We start from the raw sequence: 14,281 nt of genomic DNA on the forward strand, positions 1-14,281 counted from the left end.
GCCCATAAAGACTGATACTACACGTAAACAGCATGATTCTCACTCTTCTGCGTCAAATGAGCGCGGGCTCTTCGTGTCAGATTGACTCAAAAGAGAAAATCCACATCCCGAAAAATACCTCCCTGCATTCCACTACTGTCCTCGCAGCTCAGTCTCCTCGCAACAGCAGTACCACGGCTCCGGGTCTGCGGCCCTCTTTCCTTTCACAACTACGACTGCCGCCAACGCACATCTTCGTACCATCGCCTCCACACTAGGTACCTCACAGCCCACCCCCTGATCCAAGTGCGAGATATTACCTCGATCTTCACCACCAATCGGAGCGCTCGGCTTTCAACGTTCCACACAGTGGCTTGCATGGGAGTATCGTGACACAAGGACCCTCTTGTGTATTCAGGGCGCAAGATCGGGTGGCATCCTGCACTGTATCCAGCGGGCTGTGCATGAGTTGATGGTGTGTGGTACGGTCGACAACGTTCAGTGAGGGGTGGTAGTGCAATGGCACACGAGATTTAGCACACTGTGTGACAAGATTGCGAGCGCGTAGTGCGGGACCTGGCGCGGGATCGCGGAGTCAGCCGGGAGTCTGCCAGACTTGCGGAAACGGATTTTCTGGGATTTTCTGGTACAGCAAACAGATTCAATGTGGTGAATCAGGGGTAAGATCTAGCGATGCGAATCATGATAGTGGTTTGAGGGCCGTGCAATGAGCCATGTACTATCGTGACAGGCTTGATCTTTAGTGGAAACCTTTGTAATCGGATCGTATATCAGACTGTGAAGTCAATGGCACGGAATCATGAAAAGCATCCAAAGGTCTGCAAAGGTCAAGCGGCGTTAGCTTTGGTTCCGGAAACTTTGTACTTAGTACTTCGTAATCGCGGAGACATATCATATGTCTCCGACCATTCCTGCGGTTATTCCCGAATCTTCTTCGTGGAGGCCTGACGCGTCATGAACGAGCTACGATAAACCACACTACAGGAACACCTCTTCAAGAACGACAACAAATGCTGCAAGCAGTGCGGTACTAGTTCTGTATGTGACAGCACCTGACATCATGAGCCAAAACGACGATAACCAGGCCACGGCTCCTCCACCATTACCTACATTCAATCCCACAAACGTTCAAACATATGCGGCCAGCTGCCACTGCGGCATCGTGTCTTACACAGTTGACCTCTCCCCACCTCTGTCGGAGTGGAAAGTTGTGTCCTGCAACTGCTCCATCTGCCAACGTAACGGCTATTACCTCGTGTATCCGTCCCGAGAGCAGCTACACATAACCAGCGGCGAGGATGTCCTGAAGAGTTACGCGTTCGGGCCAAAGAAGAATTTGCACAAGTTTTGCGGACAGTGTGGAAGTAGTGTATTCTTCGATCCTAGGATGAAGGAGTTTGGTGAAGGCGGAGGGTTGGATTTGCTGGGTATCAATGTGAGTTCAGGCCATCCAAATGTCGCCCTATGAATCCTTGGGTCTGGGCTGATGGCAAGCAGGTTCGTATGTTCCATGATGTGAGCCTCGAGGAGCTGAGTGTCGGTCACATTGAGAATCGCTCAAAGGATGATAAGACATCGAAGGAATCCAAGGACTAGTTTTCGGAAGCAGTTATTGGTCTACTGGTCAAGTAAGTGTTGTTTCGAGCGCCAGGATTCTGGAAATAGGATCGGGGTTTAGTAAATGTTCGATCCTGCCAAGCCACTAAACCTCTGAGCCTCGGCGGTTTTCGACGCTCTGCACCATAACATTCACTTTGCGAATCTTTCAGAACCACGTATCTGTACATAATGTTTCGCGCGCGCCAATTTTTGCATCGAACACCCTTTAATGTAGCTACCCGATGCTGTCCGCGTTCCCGCGCTCCACTTGCGCCCCTTGAATTCCCTTTGCAGTCGAAGATCCGCTGGTCTTACCTGTGGTATGGCACTATCCTCGTTCTTGGGATAAGTACAGGCTTAGGTGCTCGACACTTTGCGGCACCACTTGGCCTACCTGAGCCTGGATCCGAGGACGACGCGCGTATACTAGAGTCACTGGGTGCCGACATCGACAGGCTGGACATAGTGAAGGTGCTGAGGAAGCAGAGCTATAGCGTACATTCAGACATACCATTGTCGAGTGCAGCAGGAATAGAGGAGCCAAAGGCATGGCTGGAGGTAGATCTGGGCAAAAGTGAAGTGGAAAATGGTGGTTTACTAGGCGTCATGAGTGGAACAAGAGGACTTGGAGTACAAAGGGCATTCTGGAATGCAGAGACAAGAGAAATGGTAGCGGTGATCTGGTTAGGCGGAGGGCTATCAGGATGGCCTCGAGTTACGCATGGCGGTGTAATTGCCACTGTCTTCGATGAGGCTATGGCGAGGATGGTCCGAGGACCAAGTGGGACCATTGGTAAATGGACAAGTCGCAGATATGCGCTGTGCACTTTGCTAATTCAAACACAGAGCAGGTCCACCGCCCGACGTCGCTCAAAGTGACCTACGCGAAACCTACGTACAGTTTAGACTTTTACATTCTGCGCGCATCGTTTGCCAAACCGAGTCTACCCCAGACCGAACCTGTTCCTGAACCCGAGGCCGAGCCCACAAAGACATGGTTGTCCTGGCTTCCACCCCAGAAAGATATGACCAAGAGGTCCGAACCTGGACAGCTGATTGAGATCATTGGGACACTGGAGAGTGTCAACGGGGATCTATGTGTCAGAGCAAAGGGCACGTTTGCGGCACCGGCTCTAGTTGGCTGAAAGAGATGCTGAGACAACATGCACAAAGGGGTTGCCGAAGTCGGTTCGCTGTAGAGACTTCTGAACTTTTGGTGCCGCATCGATCGCATATAGACCGGGGCACGATCCCTGTCACGCACCTGTTGGGTGTCGTATACTACAACTTTGCTGGCATAAACCATCGCTGAGTGAGGGTATATCATGGCGTCGTCTACGTGGAGTGAGCACCAACCTCATAGACAAGGATCTCCGTTATCGTATCGTCAAGTCAGAAGGAGCTTGAGACACTACCGAGGCTGCGGAGAATATACAGTGTCTGGGACATATGTTGGCCAGTGGACAGCGCCGCTTAGCCTGTTGCTAGAAATGTAGATGTAATACGCCAGAAATACAGTTCACTTTGCTGTTCACAATGTATTGAAGTTCAGACTGCGTTTGCGCCAAACTTTAGACCAGGATAGGCGTCAATAGCGGGCGTCCTGTGACCCATTCTTTACATGAACGGCGCGCCGCAAGCTCCCACGGCAGCCTTTCTAGCTCGCAGTAGCCACAGCAAGGCCTGGAACAATGCTGGGGCTAAATGCTGAAACGTTCATCACAATGGACTTGGCACGGCAAGGGATTTTCATCTCGCACTCATCAAAGAACGAGAAAGCTCTGGCAGATTATGCGTCATGACCAGCGCAGTGAGATTGCACGAGAATGCCGCCTTGTTTTGCGCCAACCCTGATTTTGCACCCCTGTTCAGTGGCGTCATCAAGAGGCTGAACCGACTTACTGGATCGGAAAAACATCTGGGTGGAACTATTACTACGTCAGAGAGAGGATCCGCTTTAGGACATACGGGATACAAAACGAGCACAGAATTTGCATCGCGTGCGGGTCATGTAAAAGCTCGATTGCGGAGAACAAGCTAGGCAGGGTGCTGTACAGGTGGTGTGGATGCACCGTTGGTTGGTAGGATAACGCTGACGACGCGCAACGGCTGGCTATCATTACATCTTTCGTCAATCTCGGCAGAAGATCCCTTCGGCAGACTTGCAAGAGGTTGGCGTTGATGCGATAAAGGCAGTCTGGCGGCTGGTTCCAGCCACAGCAGCTGCAGATCGATGCTGCATTGAGCAATCTCACGCTACCTATGACGGCATAACAGACAATAAGCATGTGGCGTTTGATTTCTAAACGCGGGCCAACCCTGCTTGCTGCACTGTAAAGAGATGTTTTTTCGCTCATCGCTGCCGTTTTGGGAGGACCCGTAACGTCAGTTCGAGGAGCAGGTTTCTCTGGTAAGCATGATGGGCATGTGCTGTTTGCGGTCACGCTGCATGATTGAGATTGTGGGAAATTGGCATGTACAGCGCGTGCGGTGAGGTAAGGTGAGCAGGGGTGTGACGTCAACGCCAAACGGAAGGTCTGACCTGTTATAAGGGAGGGGAGTCGCGTTTGTTTATGCTTTCATTCCACAGCAAAACCCAAACCACTACTACTACAACACTCTCCCGCACACCAGATCACGAAGTCCACCATCACCATCACCACACTTATCAATCAAACATCACACAACCGCAAACATGGGTGCCGTAGTCTCTTGCGTAAGTTTACGCCAGGCAGCTTCTCCCATGTGCGTTCACTAACAGCATCCAGATCAAGTCCATCTTCCGCACGATCGGCAACTGCATCATGGCCATTGTTAACGCCATTGCCGCCGGATTGAAGGCCATCATCAACGCCATTGTCTCCCTGTTCGGCATCATCATCTCCTGCCTGACTTGCGGCCGCGGCGGTGGTAGACGCGCTCGTACTTCGCACCACACGAGTAGAGTCTAAACGGCTTCCCGTCTTGTTTCTGCACTGACACGTTGTGTCAGCCAGGAAAGTGAGGCGGGAGTTGGGCGTCTGAGGAAGCGGAGCTACTAGCGAAGCAAACCACGCCAACATCACGACTGCTATTGGAGAGGCGCTGTAATGCATGAGCATACTGGAGTTTTCTTTTGTACGATATGGAGATGCGCCGGATACCCGATGAGGAGTGCAAGCATTCTTGATCACGAGTGGCGCATAGATACCCCAGCTTTTCGATGAATCGATTCTAATTACGAGTAAAACTACTTTTGATGTGACTCTCGACGCTTCCTTCACGGATATTTTTACTAATACGGTGACGGGCCCGCGTGATTGTCGAGATGACCGATGCTTTCCAGCTGAATACAATCTATTCCCTTGCCACTTCACTCGCAATTCACTTCCTCTTGTTCCATACTAACGGCGTCGGCGCGCAATGTTACAATACTTTGCGCGTGCGTTTGCAATAATTCACCTTCACATTGTTTATGGATTTTGTCGGTGGTATTTGCAGATCGCTTCTTTCACTTCGTACCCACGCAAACTGCTCAAAAACTTTCATACATCTACCGTCATCTTCCTACAACCCACTTCCGCGCGTCACAACCACTCCCTTCAATCCAAACGTGTTCATCCACACCCTCATGGATGGACAAGCGCCCCCAAAAGCAGCACCCAAACTGGGGTCCGAGAATGCTAGGGCTGGTACCGATACTGGCGCTGGAGCTGGTACCGATACTGGCGCTGGAGCTGGTACCGATACTGGCGCTGGAGCTGGTACCGATACTGGCGCTGGAGCTGGTACTGATGCTGGCACTGGAGCTAGTACCGATGCCGGCGCTGGAGCTGGCATAGGTCATGAATCTGCGAGCGAGGGAGCCTCAGAGTCAACTTCTCACGCGACAACGACTACTCCGCGTAAGTTCGGTCCATTCTTTGACTACTGGCCTGCACTGAACTCATATGATCAGAAGATTCGAGCAGCAGGTCGAATGCATCTTCCACGCCATCGGCTCTCCGTCCCGCCTTCCCTGGTGGCGTCCGCTTTGGATCACTGCCGTTTGAAGAGATCGAAGGAGGCCGTCTGCCATTCGCCGTCCCCCACAACGCGAACGACCCCGACCGTCCTCGAGTTCCCAAGATCACCAAGAAAAAATGAGGTGGCGTATACCAGGTGAACAGCGACAGGCGCCTCTTGAGCGTTGCATAGCGCAGGCATGTACTGAATATGGGGTCTACCAAGTCTTCGAAGCAAGGTATACTGGAAGTGATATTCACATGACCATTCTGCATGAACGTTCTGCATGACACTGCGGCGAGTATGTTCAATGATGACACTATGCGAAGGGACTGCATGCCTCAATGATAAGCGTAAATAGCTCACGGTGAATACATTCATACAAGTTCCGTGTTACTGGCGCACACGTGGACGTTTGCTACCTACACGTGGACGTGATCAATTCTAATAACGAGAAAAACTCACCTTGATGTGACTCCCCACGCCTATGAAATTTGCTAATTCGATACATCAGCCTAGCATGATCTCCCTCCACTTCGCGGTCCGCATGAACGCCTCCTTGAACACCTTGCCCAAGCCTACACGCTCCCACTGCTCATCCTTTCTCTCAATAAGCAATACGTAGAACAGATCCCACTCAGACTGATCTCGCTCCTTGGGGATATAGTAAGTCCAGACTGGACATTCTTCCATGTTGAATTGCTTCGCTTCAGAAATGGCAATGAACTCCCTGCTTGCAAAAGTCTTGGACTCGACCCACGGCCTGTCGAGCACGATGGAACCGCACCAGTCTCCGCTGTCGTCTGCAATGTGGCATCGCACAGTCTCGGGGTTGATGTCAGCTTCGGGAGTTGCTGGCATGGAGATGTTGAGCCACGTGTAGTAGGTCCAGAACTGCAGAATCGGCATCAGCGGGAACTCGGGGCTGTCGAGATTTCTGGTGTACTCGGCGACAACCGGTCGATACGGACACTCCTTCGAGTAAATCGAAAACCTTGGGTTTGCCTCGGTCTCGACTGGTTGCGTCTCTTGCGAGGAACCGAATATCCGATCAAAAGACAGTGATATTCGGCCCACCGCTTTTTGATGGTGCTCGGAGCTCCGACGGGGAGGGCGCTTATAGCTCCTGCGCCTGGTCCTCTCTCTGACTTCATTGCCTTCAGAAGTGGGGTCGCTAGACTCTGCTACTGGCTCGACGTAGCGGAAGTGTTCGTAGCGTCGGCGTGATTCGTGAATCGCCGGTTGTCTCCTATGTTCGGACATCGAATAGACAGTGCTCTGGGAGGATGTATCGGATTCATCGATGGTTGTTGCGTATCTCGCTCTACGCGATCGCTCTCTGGTTGCAAAGCGAGTATGAAATAAACTCAGTTGGAATAGGAAGCTAGACAAGCCGTCAAATTTGAGATGTTCCAAGAATATTATAATCGGGTATATGAGAAGTCTGCACATTGCAGACAGGTCCGAGAGTACCCTCATGTGGTCGTACGGAGGTCTCCGAGAGTTGAGATTGTTCTTTAAGCTAGGTGATCTAGATGATGTATGTCTTGATATCATTTCAGCTTCGTTGCCGTTGAAAGGGTATGCGTTCACTCACTTGGAATCTCGTGCGCGTCTACGCCTCCGACTCTGATAGACGTACTGCTCTGATGCCCCTGAAGAGGCATCTACAATGACATCAAGCCTATGATCGTGTCTCGAATTGTCGGCATATACCCTGTCGTTTGCAACTCTTGGATAGCGCTCGACGTAAATGACTTCCTCCAAGTCACGCTCATTATAATGTGTCCAGATCTTCTCCCCACTGAGACGGGCATGACTGTATCCTCGCCATTTCGACTCTTCGCTTCGGTCTTGACTCCAGTGGAAATCAGAATGTAGTGGTCGTAGGTCACCTTTTCCATCTCTGACGAACCAGCGTATCCAAGTATGCGATCTCAGCCAATCACTTGGATTTTCAAGGCAGTCACCCATAAATGACCGTTCGTACGTCGTTGGAGCGCCCATCCATCCCATCCAGCTCCAACTGGGAAACTTTAAGCCTGCATAGCCTTCTTTTTCGCGCTCATCACGGGGTGTGCGCCGTTGAGCTAGGCCAGTGAACTGCCATAGAAGTGCAAGATCAAAGTGGGAGCTCGGCAGCCCTAGGACAAAGGGTGCTGACATCTGGTTTTCCAGGCGATTCGTGATCCCGCTGAATGCTGCAAGTACGTCCTTTGGATGAGTCAAATCCCGGGCGCTGTAGAGTTCGACCACACTCATATAGACCCAGAAGGATCGTTGTGACAGCCGCTTGAACATTTGTAAGGGGGCGTCAACGAAGTCCAGGGACCAACCTGCGCCTTCTCTGTCTGCATATATGTCTTCCGAAACGCCAGTGGATGGACATTGAAAGTAGACTCTGCCTTCAACGAAGATTAAACATCGGCGTGAAAGTAGGCGTTCCTGGAATGTCCAGGCTCGAGTATTCCACTTCGACGACTTTATGGATATCTCCGGCGGTCGACTGAGCATAAGCTGAACACCTCCGCCACAATCTGTCACAGCCTGATGCTGTGTCCCGATTGAGGGTCTCATTGCTTTCAGACCCGTGAAAGCATCATCCCCATCCGCAGCGCATATTGTCAAGTCGGCATTACCATAGATGGCATCCATGTTGTACGCATTGAGCTTCCAGGATTGCGGGCTATCTTGCGTGATGCAGAGTGCATCGATCCAGATGTATCGCAAACCCAGGCGACGCACAAGGTCAATGGCATCCCGAATGACTGGAGGAAGTTCTTGCTGTACTTTCTCTATGCCTCCATGCATCCTCAAAAGATTGATGTTCTCAAGTGTCGTTGTGAAAGTGCGCTTTGTACCCCATACATAACTTAATGCCGCGTATCGAGTGTCGCCTGATGGAGACATGCGGGGCAACTCGGTCAATTGCATATTGAGCACGTCGACGACCCCAAAATAGGAGTGCGACAAGAGTTCATCGAACTTGGCAGACGTCTGCGTACTTCCTCCAATACACTGTCCTGAGTGATGTTGCCTACAGAGATCATACCAACTGATTAGGCGCGTTTGAATGTTGCCAGTGGTCTCGATGCGTCGCCCAAGGAATAACGATTCGGGGCCCCAAATGCGATGCGCATCTGATGCGGTGGTCAGAAACTTATCCTGGACAATGAGGACCACGTAGGCGTCCTTGATGCTACCGTGATCCCACCTCAAGTGCATTCTCCTGGTGAGGCCACGGGCAGTGTCTGATTGCTTTCGGTCACCCTTTCTTGCTCGGTCCCTTACTGCTTTACGTCCATCTACTTCCCAGCTGACGCGACATGTAGCATGCTGCACGGCCGCGAAGTCTTCACCCCTCGGGTCGAAATATTCGTGACGGGCATGGGCAGACTTGACAATCAACACGCATAGGCTACAGCCTTCTGAAGCTCTTTCGTAAATCTCTGTCAACGTACCAAGGCTTTTTGAGTCTGTCGAAGATACCAAACTGAAGCTTGCAGGACTGTGCTGCGAATTCGAATGTGGTTGCGATTTCACCCTGAACTTATCGACACTGACTTCGAGAGACACACAGGTGCGGCATAATTCCTAAATGAATGAGTAACACGTTCTGTATGGTACAGCGAGGCTGGTACATTTGCCGGGTCCCGCGCACCCTCAGAATGCCATAACACTACAGCCTGGTTTCGCAGAGATTGGCCGTCGCCATGGCCTTGCGACATCTCATCAGCCTTGCGTGATGGCGATCCTGGACTCAGGTGAACGCTCGTGGAGGATGCCACTGCCTAAATAGTTGGCTGACTGGATAGTTGGGGGCCAAATGCTCCTCGCTTGATTCGCGCTGACCTGCATGAGGATGCGCCATGTTCACCCAACCATCCCCAGCTTCGTGCAAACCATCGCCTGGCTGACGACAGACATGTCAGCGCTCGAGGCGGCGCACGAGGTAAGAAATTGAGGTGCTGCGGCGCACTGAGAGAACGAGGCGAATGATCGAGGATTGTATGTGTAGGGAAGGTGCGCACGCGAAGTGGAATTGCTACAATTTGAGAACCTTGAAGGTACATGTACTGTACGGTAGGTATAAACTCGTACCTACCAGAGTAGGAGCAATGGTGATTCGATTGCTACACCGCGACATTCTGTGCTGCATCTGACCTCGCGTCCTGCACTTTTCGTCGGGGTTGCGACAATCTACTCAGTCCTTCTGGTCGCACGTCCAACCTACACCCAGTCCACCATGCCAAACACACAGCCTAGATCTCTCTCTTGCACACTTCATTTGATCACGTGAGACGAGTCGCCACAGAAGTTGGAGTTTGATCTAATAGTCGGCGACTTGTGCAGATCTTAAACCGTGGGACGGATTCCCTAATGCAGGTGCATACCATGGTACCAACAAAGAAGCTTCTCTGCACTTCATTAGCTCCCACGTTAACATTGTGACCCTGCAGGACGTCAAACCAGACTATCACAGCCAGTCAGAGGCCTTCACCAAATCACTGTCCCATGGTTCAGCGAAGCCACACGCTCTCGAAAAACACCGATACAACAGATTCGGCTGCAAACAGACATTGACTCGATTCATCTCCATGGTAATGTTCGCCCACTATTCACAATTCGCCCACTCCCTTTCCAGCACGCGGAGCTCCTCCCGCGCCCGCTCCCACGTGCGACTCCCCTTCTCAAGCCCCACAAGCCACTGCAGCACGCCCCTGCGCTCCTTGGCAAACACCACTTCCTTGCGCCTGCGCTCTCGGACCTTGCGCTCGAGATACGTCAAGTCGTCTTCGTCGGCGCACACGTCCCAGACGCGGCGCATGCGCGTGCTGTACAGACAGCAACTGCTTCCCAGCTCGAGGTCCTCGTTGGGCACGAGCTGGATGGTTTTGTTGACGAGGCGCGCAAGTGCGCTGTTCTGCACGCGCGGCCAGATGACTGCATCGAAGCACTCCTCGCACACGGTGAATTCGGGGAGCGAGGGGATGAAGTGCCAGGGCTTGCGCACGAAGGCTTTGTCGCGGGTGCATTCGCGTTTGAAGGCGTTGTCACGCGCCATTTTGGTGAATTTGGACATGTTAGGGCGCTGGCCACTGGAGTCGGCTTCGGCATCGAGCTCGACGAGGAGATCGAGATATTGTGGGAAGCGGCGCGAGCCAGTGCGCAGGCTACAAGTGTGCTTTTCGGGAGTGTATGCGGAGGTGGGTGGTAGTCTCGTGAAGTAGCCTTTCACGCTGGGGAAGAGGATCTCCAGCATCTTGACGTCCGCGGAGCAGATAGCGAAGTTGGCAACGTGCAGGCCGTCGCGCGGATCGGGTATTCCGTACCAGTTCATTCGGTCGGTGCTGAGTTCGCGCTCCTCAGGACATGGACGTTCGGCATCGCTCACGTCTGCCAGCGCGTACAGTAGGTCCAGTCCAGAACGGCGCTGTTTGATGGTCATGAGCCACGCGAGACGCATCCAAGGGCTACTGAAGTCGCAGAATCGCTCGGTGGGGCGTTCACGGCGACGGGTTTGCGAAAAGTGAGCGGCAAAAGGTGTATCTGCGAAGATGCCATCGTAGCAGCTAGGACATACGTCAAAATTGTGGTAGCCGGAGAGCGAGTACCAATCGTCGTAGCGATCGGTCGGTTTTTTTCGCGGGCAGGCTGGCAACGGTCTGTCGAGAAGTTTAACTGTTCTGCTGTGCTTTGAGTCGGCACTGTTCGATCTGCTTCGCCTTTGGCGGGGCGCCTCTTCAGACCGTGGCGTTCGGGGTCTAGCAGAGCGCTCTCGAAAAGCATCACCTTGTCGTGGTGAATTGGAAATCGAGGGTGAGGCAACTCTCGGTGCATCTGCGATAAGCTGTCGCGGAGGAGGCACAGTGGAGTGGTCGAACTGATAATGCTCTTCTGGTGGCATCCAGACGTCAGCGTGATAGTCCTCTACCGGATATGGCAGAGGATTGTTCGGCCTGACCGGCGACGGCCTGACCGGCGAGGGACTTTGAACGTCTACCCGAGGAGGAGGGATCTGTATCGTCTCATGCCTGCCAAAACGTGAAGATGGTCTCGGCCGGTCGTTGGCAGTCACAGGCGGGTATGTGGAATGAAAATCTGCCTCAGATATCGGTGCCTGCCGTGGGGATGGAGGGTAAATCGTAGATGACCATGCGAGGGGAGAAGACGGTCGAGCCGCATTGCCTCGAGACGAGGGCCGAGAGCCGGGGGGTGATTCGCGCAGTCGCATTGGGAGTTTTGGTGATGGTGCGCGGTACTGTGGCGAGCTTGGCCGACTCGATGGTCGAGGACTATTTGCGTATAGGGTATCCACTGGAGTAGGTCTTGATCTCCTTTTCTCGCTGTTGATCGATGACGATGAAGAGCGTGGAGACTGGTAAGAGCTTTCTTTGGATGAGCTTGCGGTATTCTCATAGCCTGTGCGTGCAGTCGGTGGTCGCTGTGAAGAATCGCGCCTTGGTGGCTCCTGACTCTCTCGCAGATTCGCTCTCAGATCTTCCTTCTGAGCCTCGCTCTTCACGAAGCTGTAGCGCGCGGGCTTTCGCTCGTTGATCCGTAAATGGGCTGTGTTTTCTCCTTCTGAAGCTGTGTCATCGTCGAAGACGTCGTCCTTCGCTACCTGGGGTGGAGACCGGGCGTATGGATCCTGTCGTGTATGTGCTGGTATCGACCTCGGTGGCCTGGCGTTCTGATCCCTCCGTGCATCCCACCCATCTCGATTGGCAGCCGTCCTAGGGTTGCTAGGATTGGCGGGCGTGATAGGCTCGGGCGAGAGCACGAATGCAGCCGCGGGCGCGTTCGATTCCTTCTGCGGCGTGTACGAGTAGGGCGTCGAGACACGTGAAGTGTACAAGATTGGGTCGCTTTCGACATGGGTGTTTAGATGCGGCATGTTCCCCCGCTCTGCGAAGCTCTTCCTGCGCGCTCCACCAGCACTGGATTCTGCACTGAGGCCATCGTTGTCAACGCCAGGAACGAAGACGAACCTTCGGTCGTCATTCTCGGGCAGTCTTGGCTGTTCGATCTCGTCAAGCAGATGGTCTTGATCGACGGTGCCCCGTGTGTTGATCGGCGGCTCGCCCTCCTCCGACCCCACCACCGAGGACACCTCTTTCCTCACAGCATCGTTTTCGTCCTCGACGGCTGGCGATGGCGGCCAGGTGGCTTTGCGTGTACTGACGTGGCGTCGAGGGAGTGCAGGTGCTCGTCGAGAGTCGCGGGCGTCGTACGAGTCGTAGTAGGACGAGGGAGCGTAGCTGTTCATGCTGCCCCGCATAGCTGGCTTCTCGCGCGGAGCGGCAGGCGGTGCATGGCGTGTGGAGTATGGGTCTACGTCGCGAGGTCTTGAAGAGTGCGTTTCATGGCGGCGGTAGTAGCGGTCGTGGTCGGTGTAAGACATGTAAGAGGATGCTAGGTCAGACGATGTAATAAGCCTTCTCTGGGCGCATATGTACGGTGAGCGTGTGAGCAGGAGGGCGAGCAGCGGGCAGCGAGCAGGTGCAGTATAGTCTGTATTGTAGAGAATATTCTAGGACATGCAGGAGGCATAGGACTACATAGCGGGGGCAATTGTTCGAACGTTGAATCGCCCGTCTGCTCAGTGACGCATCCCGCCAGACCCGCCTGCCGAACACGCGAAGTACGAATCGGCAAGGCGCGCTGGACACCCGAGCTTAGCGCGCTTCTAGCCCGTGTTCCTGGATGCCTTCCACCGCCAGTTCGCGAGGCTCGTTAGAAGAGAGACGTGCGAATTTTGGGGCACCTTTGCGCTCTTTGCCTGCGTTGAGTCACAGTGTGCTTCATATTGTAGCATGTCTCGCCACAGAACCTCTCCAGGTGGTCCTGCTGGTCTGCGTGATATGTACTGTCATCACCAGCACCAGCGCCCTGCATGGTCGCACTGATCATGCTGGCGCCACCTTTGCTACCTCACATTACACCAGCGTTAAGCTTAACAGCTGCACCTCTCATCTGAGACCTTCACAGACCTCTCCCGGTTTCAGGCAATGCTCCTCGATGAATTGCACAGATGTTGCTGGTGTTTGGTACGCCGGCCGCTGCCGCAAAAAGACGGTCAAGAACCCCATCTGTGCGTTGCACAGCCACCACATCAGTGCATCACGCGAAGGCTCGCCACAGAGCCGCATTGCCGGTCAATCCACATGGGCAAGTCCTTGCCTGCTTATGGCATCGCCGCGACCTCCACGTTGAGGTGACAAGGCGGATTTCACGGCTGCGCTGGACGCTTCGCATGCTGTTGAGCGCCGAAGGTCCGTTGAGCTGCAGAGCGAGCTGCCTGCCTGCCTTCATATTTAGCGGCGAACCAATACTTGTGAATTCCGCGTAGCCTCCACGGACCATTTTATTTCACTCGTCATCAAATAGTGACTTATAGCCGATTCTGGAGACATCGCGGGACGAGTGGTCACGGTACGATTTGACTGAGAGCAGATGTATGAATTTGATTTCAAATCATGAAAACGGGATGCCTTGCGTGAGCGTAACGAACAACTCAGCTACGTAATGTGCACCGTATGTTCACCTCATGTACACGATCCACCTAGGCTATCGTAAGATTTCTCATCCAGGTATTATTACCTCTTACACATCGGACGAACTGTGCAAAAGTATCAGGGTATATCGCACTAGAGGTAGGAAACGGCCGATATGGCACGGCGTCGCAAGGACGATA

At 53.2% G+C, this 14,281-nt stretch overlaps 7 protein-coding genes across 7 annotated transcripts; 5 read left to right on the forward strand and 2 right to left on the reverse strand.

Moving 5' to 3' along the window:
• The first annotated feature begins 659 nt into the window (after positions 1 to 659).
• Positions 660 to 1,692, forward strand: C7974DRAFT_37724 (Mss4-like protein). The gene is made up of 2 exons (XM_046140337.1): positions 660 to 1,435; positions 1,498 to 1,692. The coding sequence occupies exons 1-2, from the start codon at positions 1,061 to 1,063 to the stop codon at positions 1,594 to 1,596; spliced, it is 474 nt and encodes a 157-aa protein (XP_045994098.1). The 5' UTR covers positions 660 to 1,060; the 3' UTR covers positions 1,597 to 1,692.
• On the forward strand, positions 1,629 to 2,834 carry C7974DRAFT_37712 (uncharacterized protein). Its single transcript, XM_046140329.1, has 2 exons — positions 1,629 to 2,392; positions 2,446 to 2,834. Exons 1-2 carry the CDS (start codon positions 1,789 to 1,791, stop codon positions 2,742 to 2,744), a joined length of 903 nt encoding a protein of 300 aa, XP_045994099.1. The 5' UTR covers positions 1,629 to 1,788; the 3' UTR covers positions 2,745 to 2,834.
• Positions 2,835 to 3,977: 1,143 nt separating this feature from the next.
• Positions 3,978 to 4,877, forward strand: C7974DRAFT_37819 (uncharacterized protein). Its single transcript, XM_046140400.1, has 3 exons — positions 3,978 to 4,094; positions 4,152 to 4,315; positions 4,368 to 4,877. The coding sequence occupies exons 2-3, from the start codon at positions 4,295 to 4,297 to the stop codon at positions 4,548 to 4,550; spliced, it is 204 nt and encodes a 67-aa protein (XP_045994100.1). The 5' UTR covers positions 3,978 to 4,094; positions 4,152 to 4,294; the 3' UTR covers positions 4,551 to 4,877.
• Positions 4,878 to 5,209: 332 nt separating this feature from the next.
• Positions 5,210 to 5,724, forward strand: C7974DRAFT_378967 (uncharacterized protein; the record flags this gene model as incomplete). The annotated part of the gene is made up of 2 exons (XM_046140434.1): positions 5,210 to 5,483; positions 5,537 to 5,724. 2 exons carry the CDS (start codon positions 5,210 to 5,212, stop codon positions 5,722 to 5,724), a joined length of 462 nt encoding a protein of 153 aa, XP_045994101.1.
• A 242-nt stretch (positions 5,725 to 5,966) lies between these two features.
• Positions 5,967 to 9,419, reverse strand: C7974DRAFT_364951 (heterokaryon incompatibility protein-domain-containing protein). The gene is made up of 3 exons (XM_046139815.1): positions 9,225 to 9,419; positions 7,261 to 9,177; positions 5,967 to 6,918 (listed from the first exon to the last, which is right to left on the reverse strand). Exons 1-3 carry the CDS (start codon positions 9,309 to 9,311, stop codon positions 6,094 to 6,096), a joined length of 2,829 nt encoding a protein of 942 aa, XP_045994102.1. The 5' UTR covers positions 9,312 to 9,419; the 3' UTR covers positions 5,967 to 6,093.
• Positions 9,420 to 9,927: 508 nt separating this feature from the next.
• On the reverse strand, positions 9,928 to 13,139 carry C7974DRAFT_37768 (uncharacterized protein). Its single transcript, XM_046140371.1, has one exon. The coding sequence runs from the start codon at positions 12,986 to 12,988 to the stop codon at positions 10,199 to 10,201; it is 2,790 nt and encodes a 929-aa protein (XP_045994103.1). The 5' UTR covers positions 12,989 to 13,139; the 3' UTR covers positions 9,928 to 10,198.
• C7974DRAFT_400954 (uncharacterized protein) lies at positions 13,126 to 13,888 on the forward strand. The gene has a single exon (XM_046142553.1). The coding sequence runs from the start codon at positions 13,291 to 13,293 to the stop codon at positions 13,798 to 13,800; it is 510 nt and encodes a 169-aa protein (XP_045994104.1). The 5' UTR covers positions 13,126 to 13,290; the 3' UTR covers positions 13,801 to 13,888.
• Positions 13,889 to 14,281: the final 393 nt, after the last annotated feature.

Source organism: Boeremia exigua (genome assembly GCF_020726555.1).
Source record: "Boeremia exigua strain MPI-SDFR-AT-0100 chromosome Unknown C7974scaffold_10, whole genome shotgun sequence".
NCBI classification, from domain to species: Eukaryota; Fungi; Ascomycota; class Dothideomycetes; order Pleosporales; family Didymellaceae; genus Boeremia; species Boeremia exigua.

Excerpts from the sequence above, each read along its gene's own strand:
- C7974DRAFT_37724 (XM_046140337.1), top strand. The coding sequence starts at position 1,061 with ATGAGCCAAAACGACGATAACCAGGCCACGGCTCCTCCACCATTACCT. Across the intron at positions 1,436-1,497 it reads TGGATTTGCTGGGTATCAAT|GTTCGTATGTTCCATGATGT; the intron begins GTGAGTTCAGGC and ends GATGGCAAGCAG.
- C7974DRAFT_37712 (XM_046140329.1), top strand. The coding sequence starts at position 1,789 with ATGTTTCGCGCGCGCCAATTTTTGCATCGAACACCCTTTAATGTAGCT. Across the intron at positions 2,393-2,445 it reads AGGACCAAGTGGGACCATTG|AGCAGGTCCACCGCCCGACG; the intron begins GTAAATGGACAA and ends ATTCAAACACAG.
- C7974DRAFT_37819 (XM_046140400.1), top strand. The coding sequence starts at position 4,295 with ATGGGTGCCGTAGTCTCTTGC. Across the intron at positions 4,316-4,367 it reads TGGGTGCCGTAGTCTCTTGC|ATCAAGTCCATCTTCCGCAC; the intron begins GTAAGTTTACGC and ends AACAGCATCCAG.
- C7974DRAFT_364951 (XM_046139815.1), bottom strand. The coding sequence starts at position 9,311 with ATGTCGCAAGGCCATGGCGACGGCCAATCTCTGCGAAACCAGGCTGTA. Across the intron at positions 9,178-9,224 it reads GTGCGCGGGACCCGGCAAAT|GAATTATGCCGCACCTGTGT; the intron begins GTACCAGCCTCG and ends TCATTCATTTAG. Across the intron at positions 6,919-7,260 it reads GACACGATCATAGGCTTGAT|CGATCGCGTAGAGCGAGATA; the intron begins GTCATTGTAGAT and ends GCAACCAGAGAG.
- C7974DRAFT_37768 (XM_046140371.1), bottom strand. The coding sequence starts at position 12,988 with ATGTCTTACACCGACCACGACCGCTACTACCGCCGCCATGAAACGCAC.
- C7974DRAFT_400954 (XM_046142553.1), top strand. The coding sequence starts at position 13,291 with ATGCCTTCCACCGCCAGTTCGCGAGGCTCGTTAGAAGAGAGACGTGCG.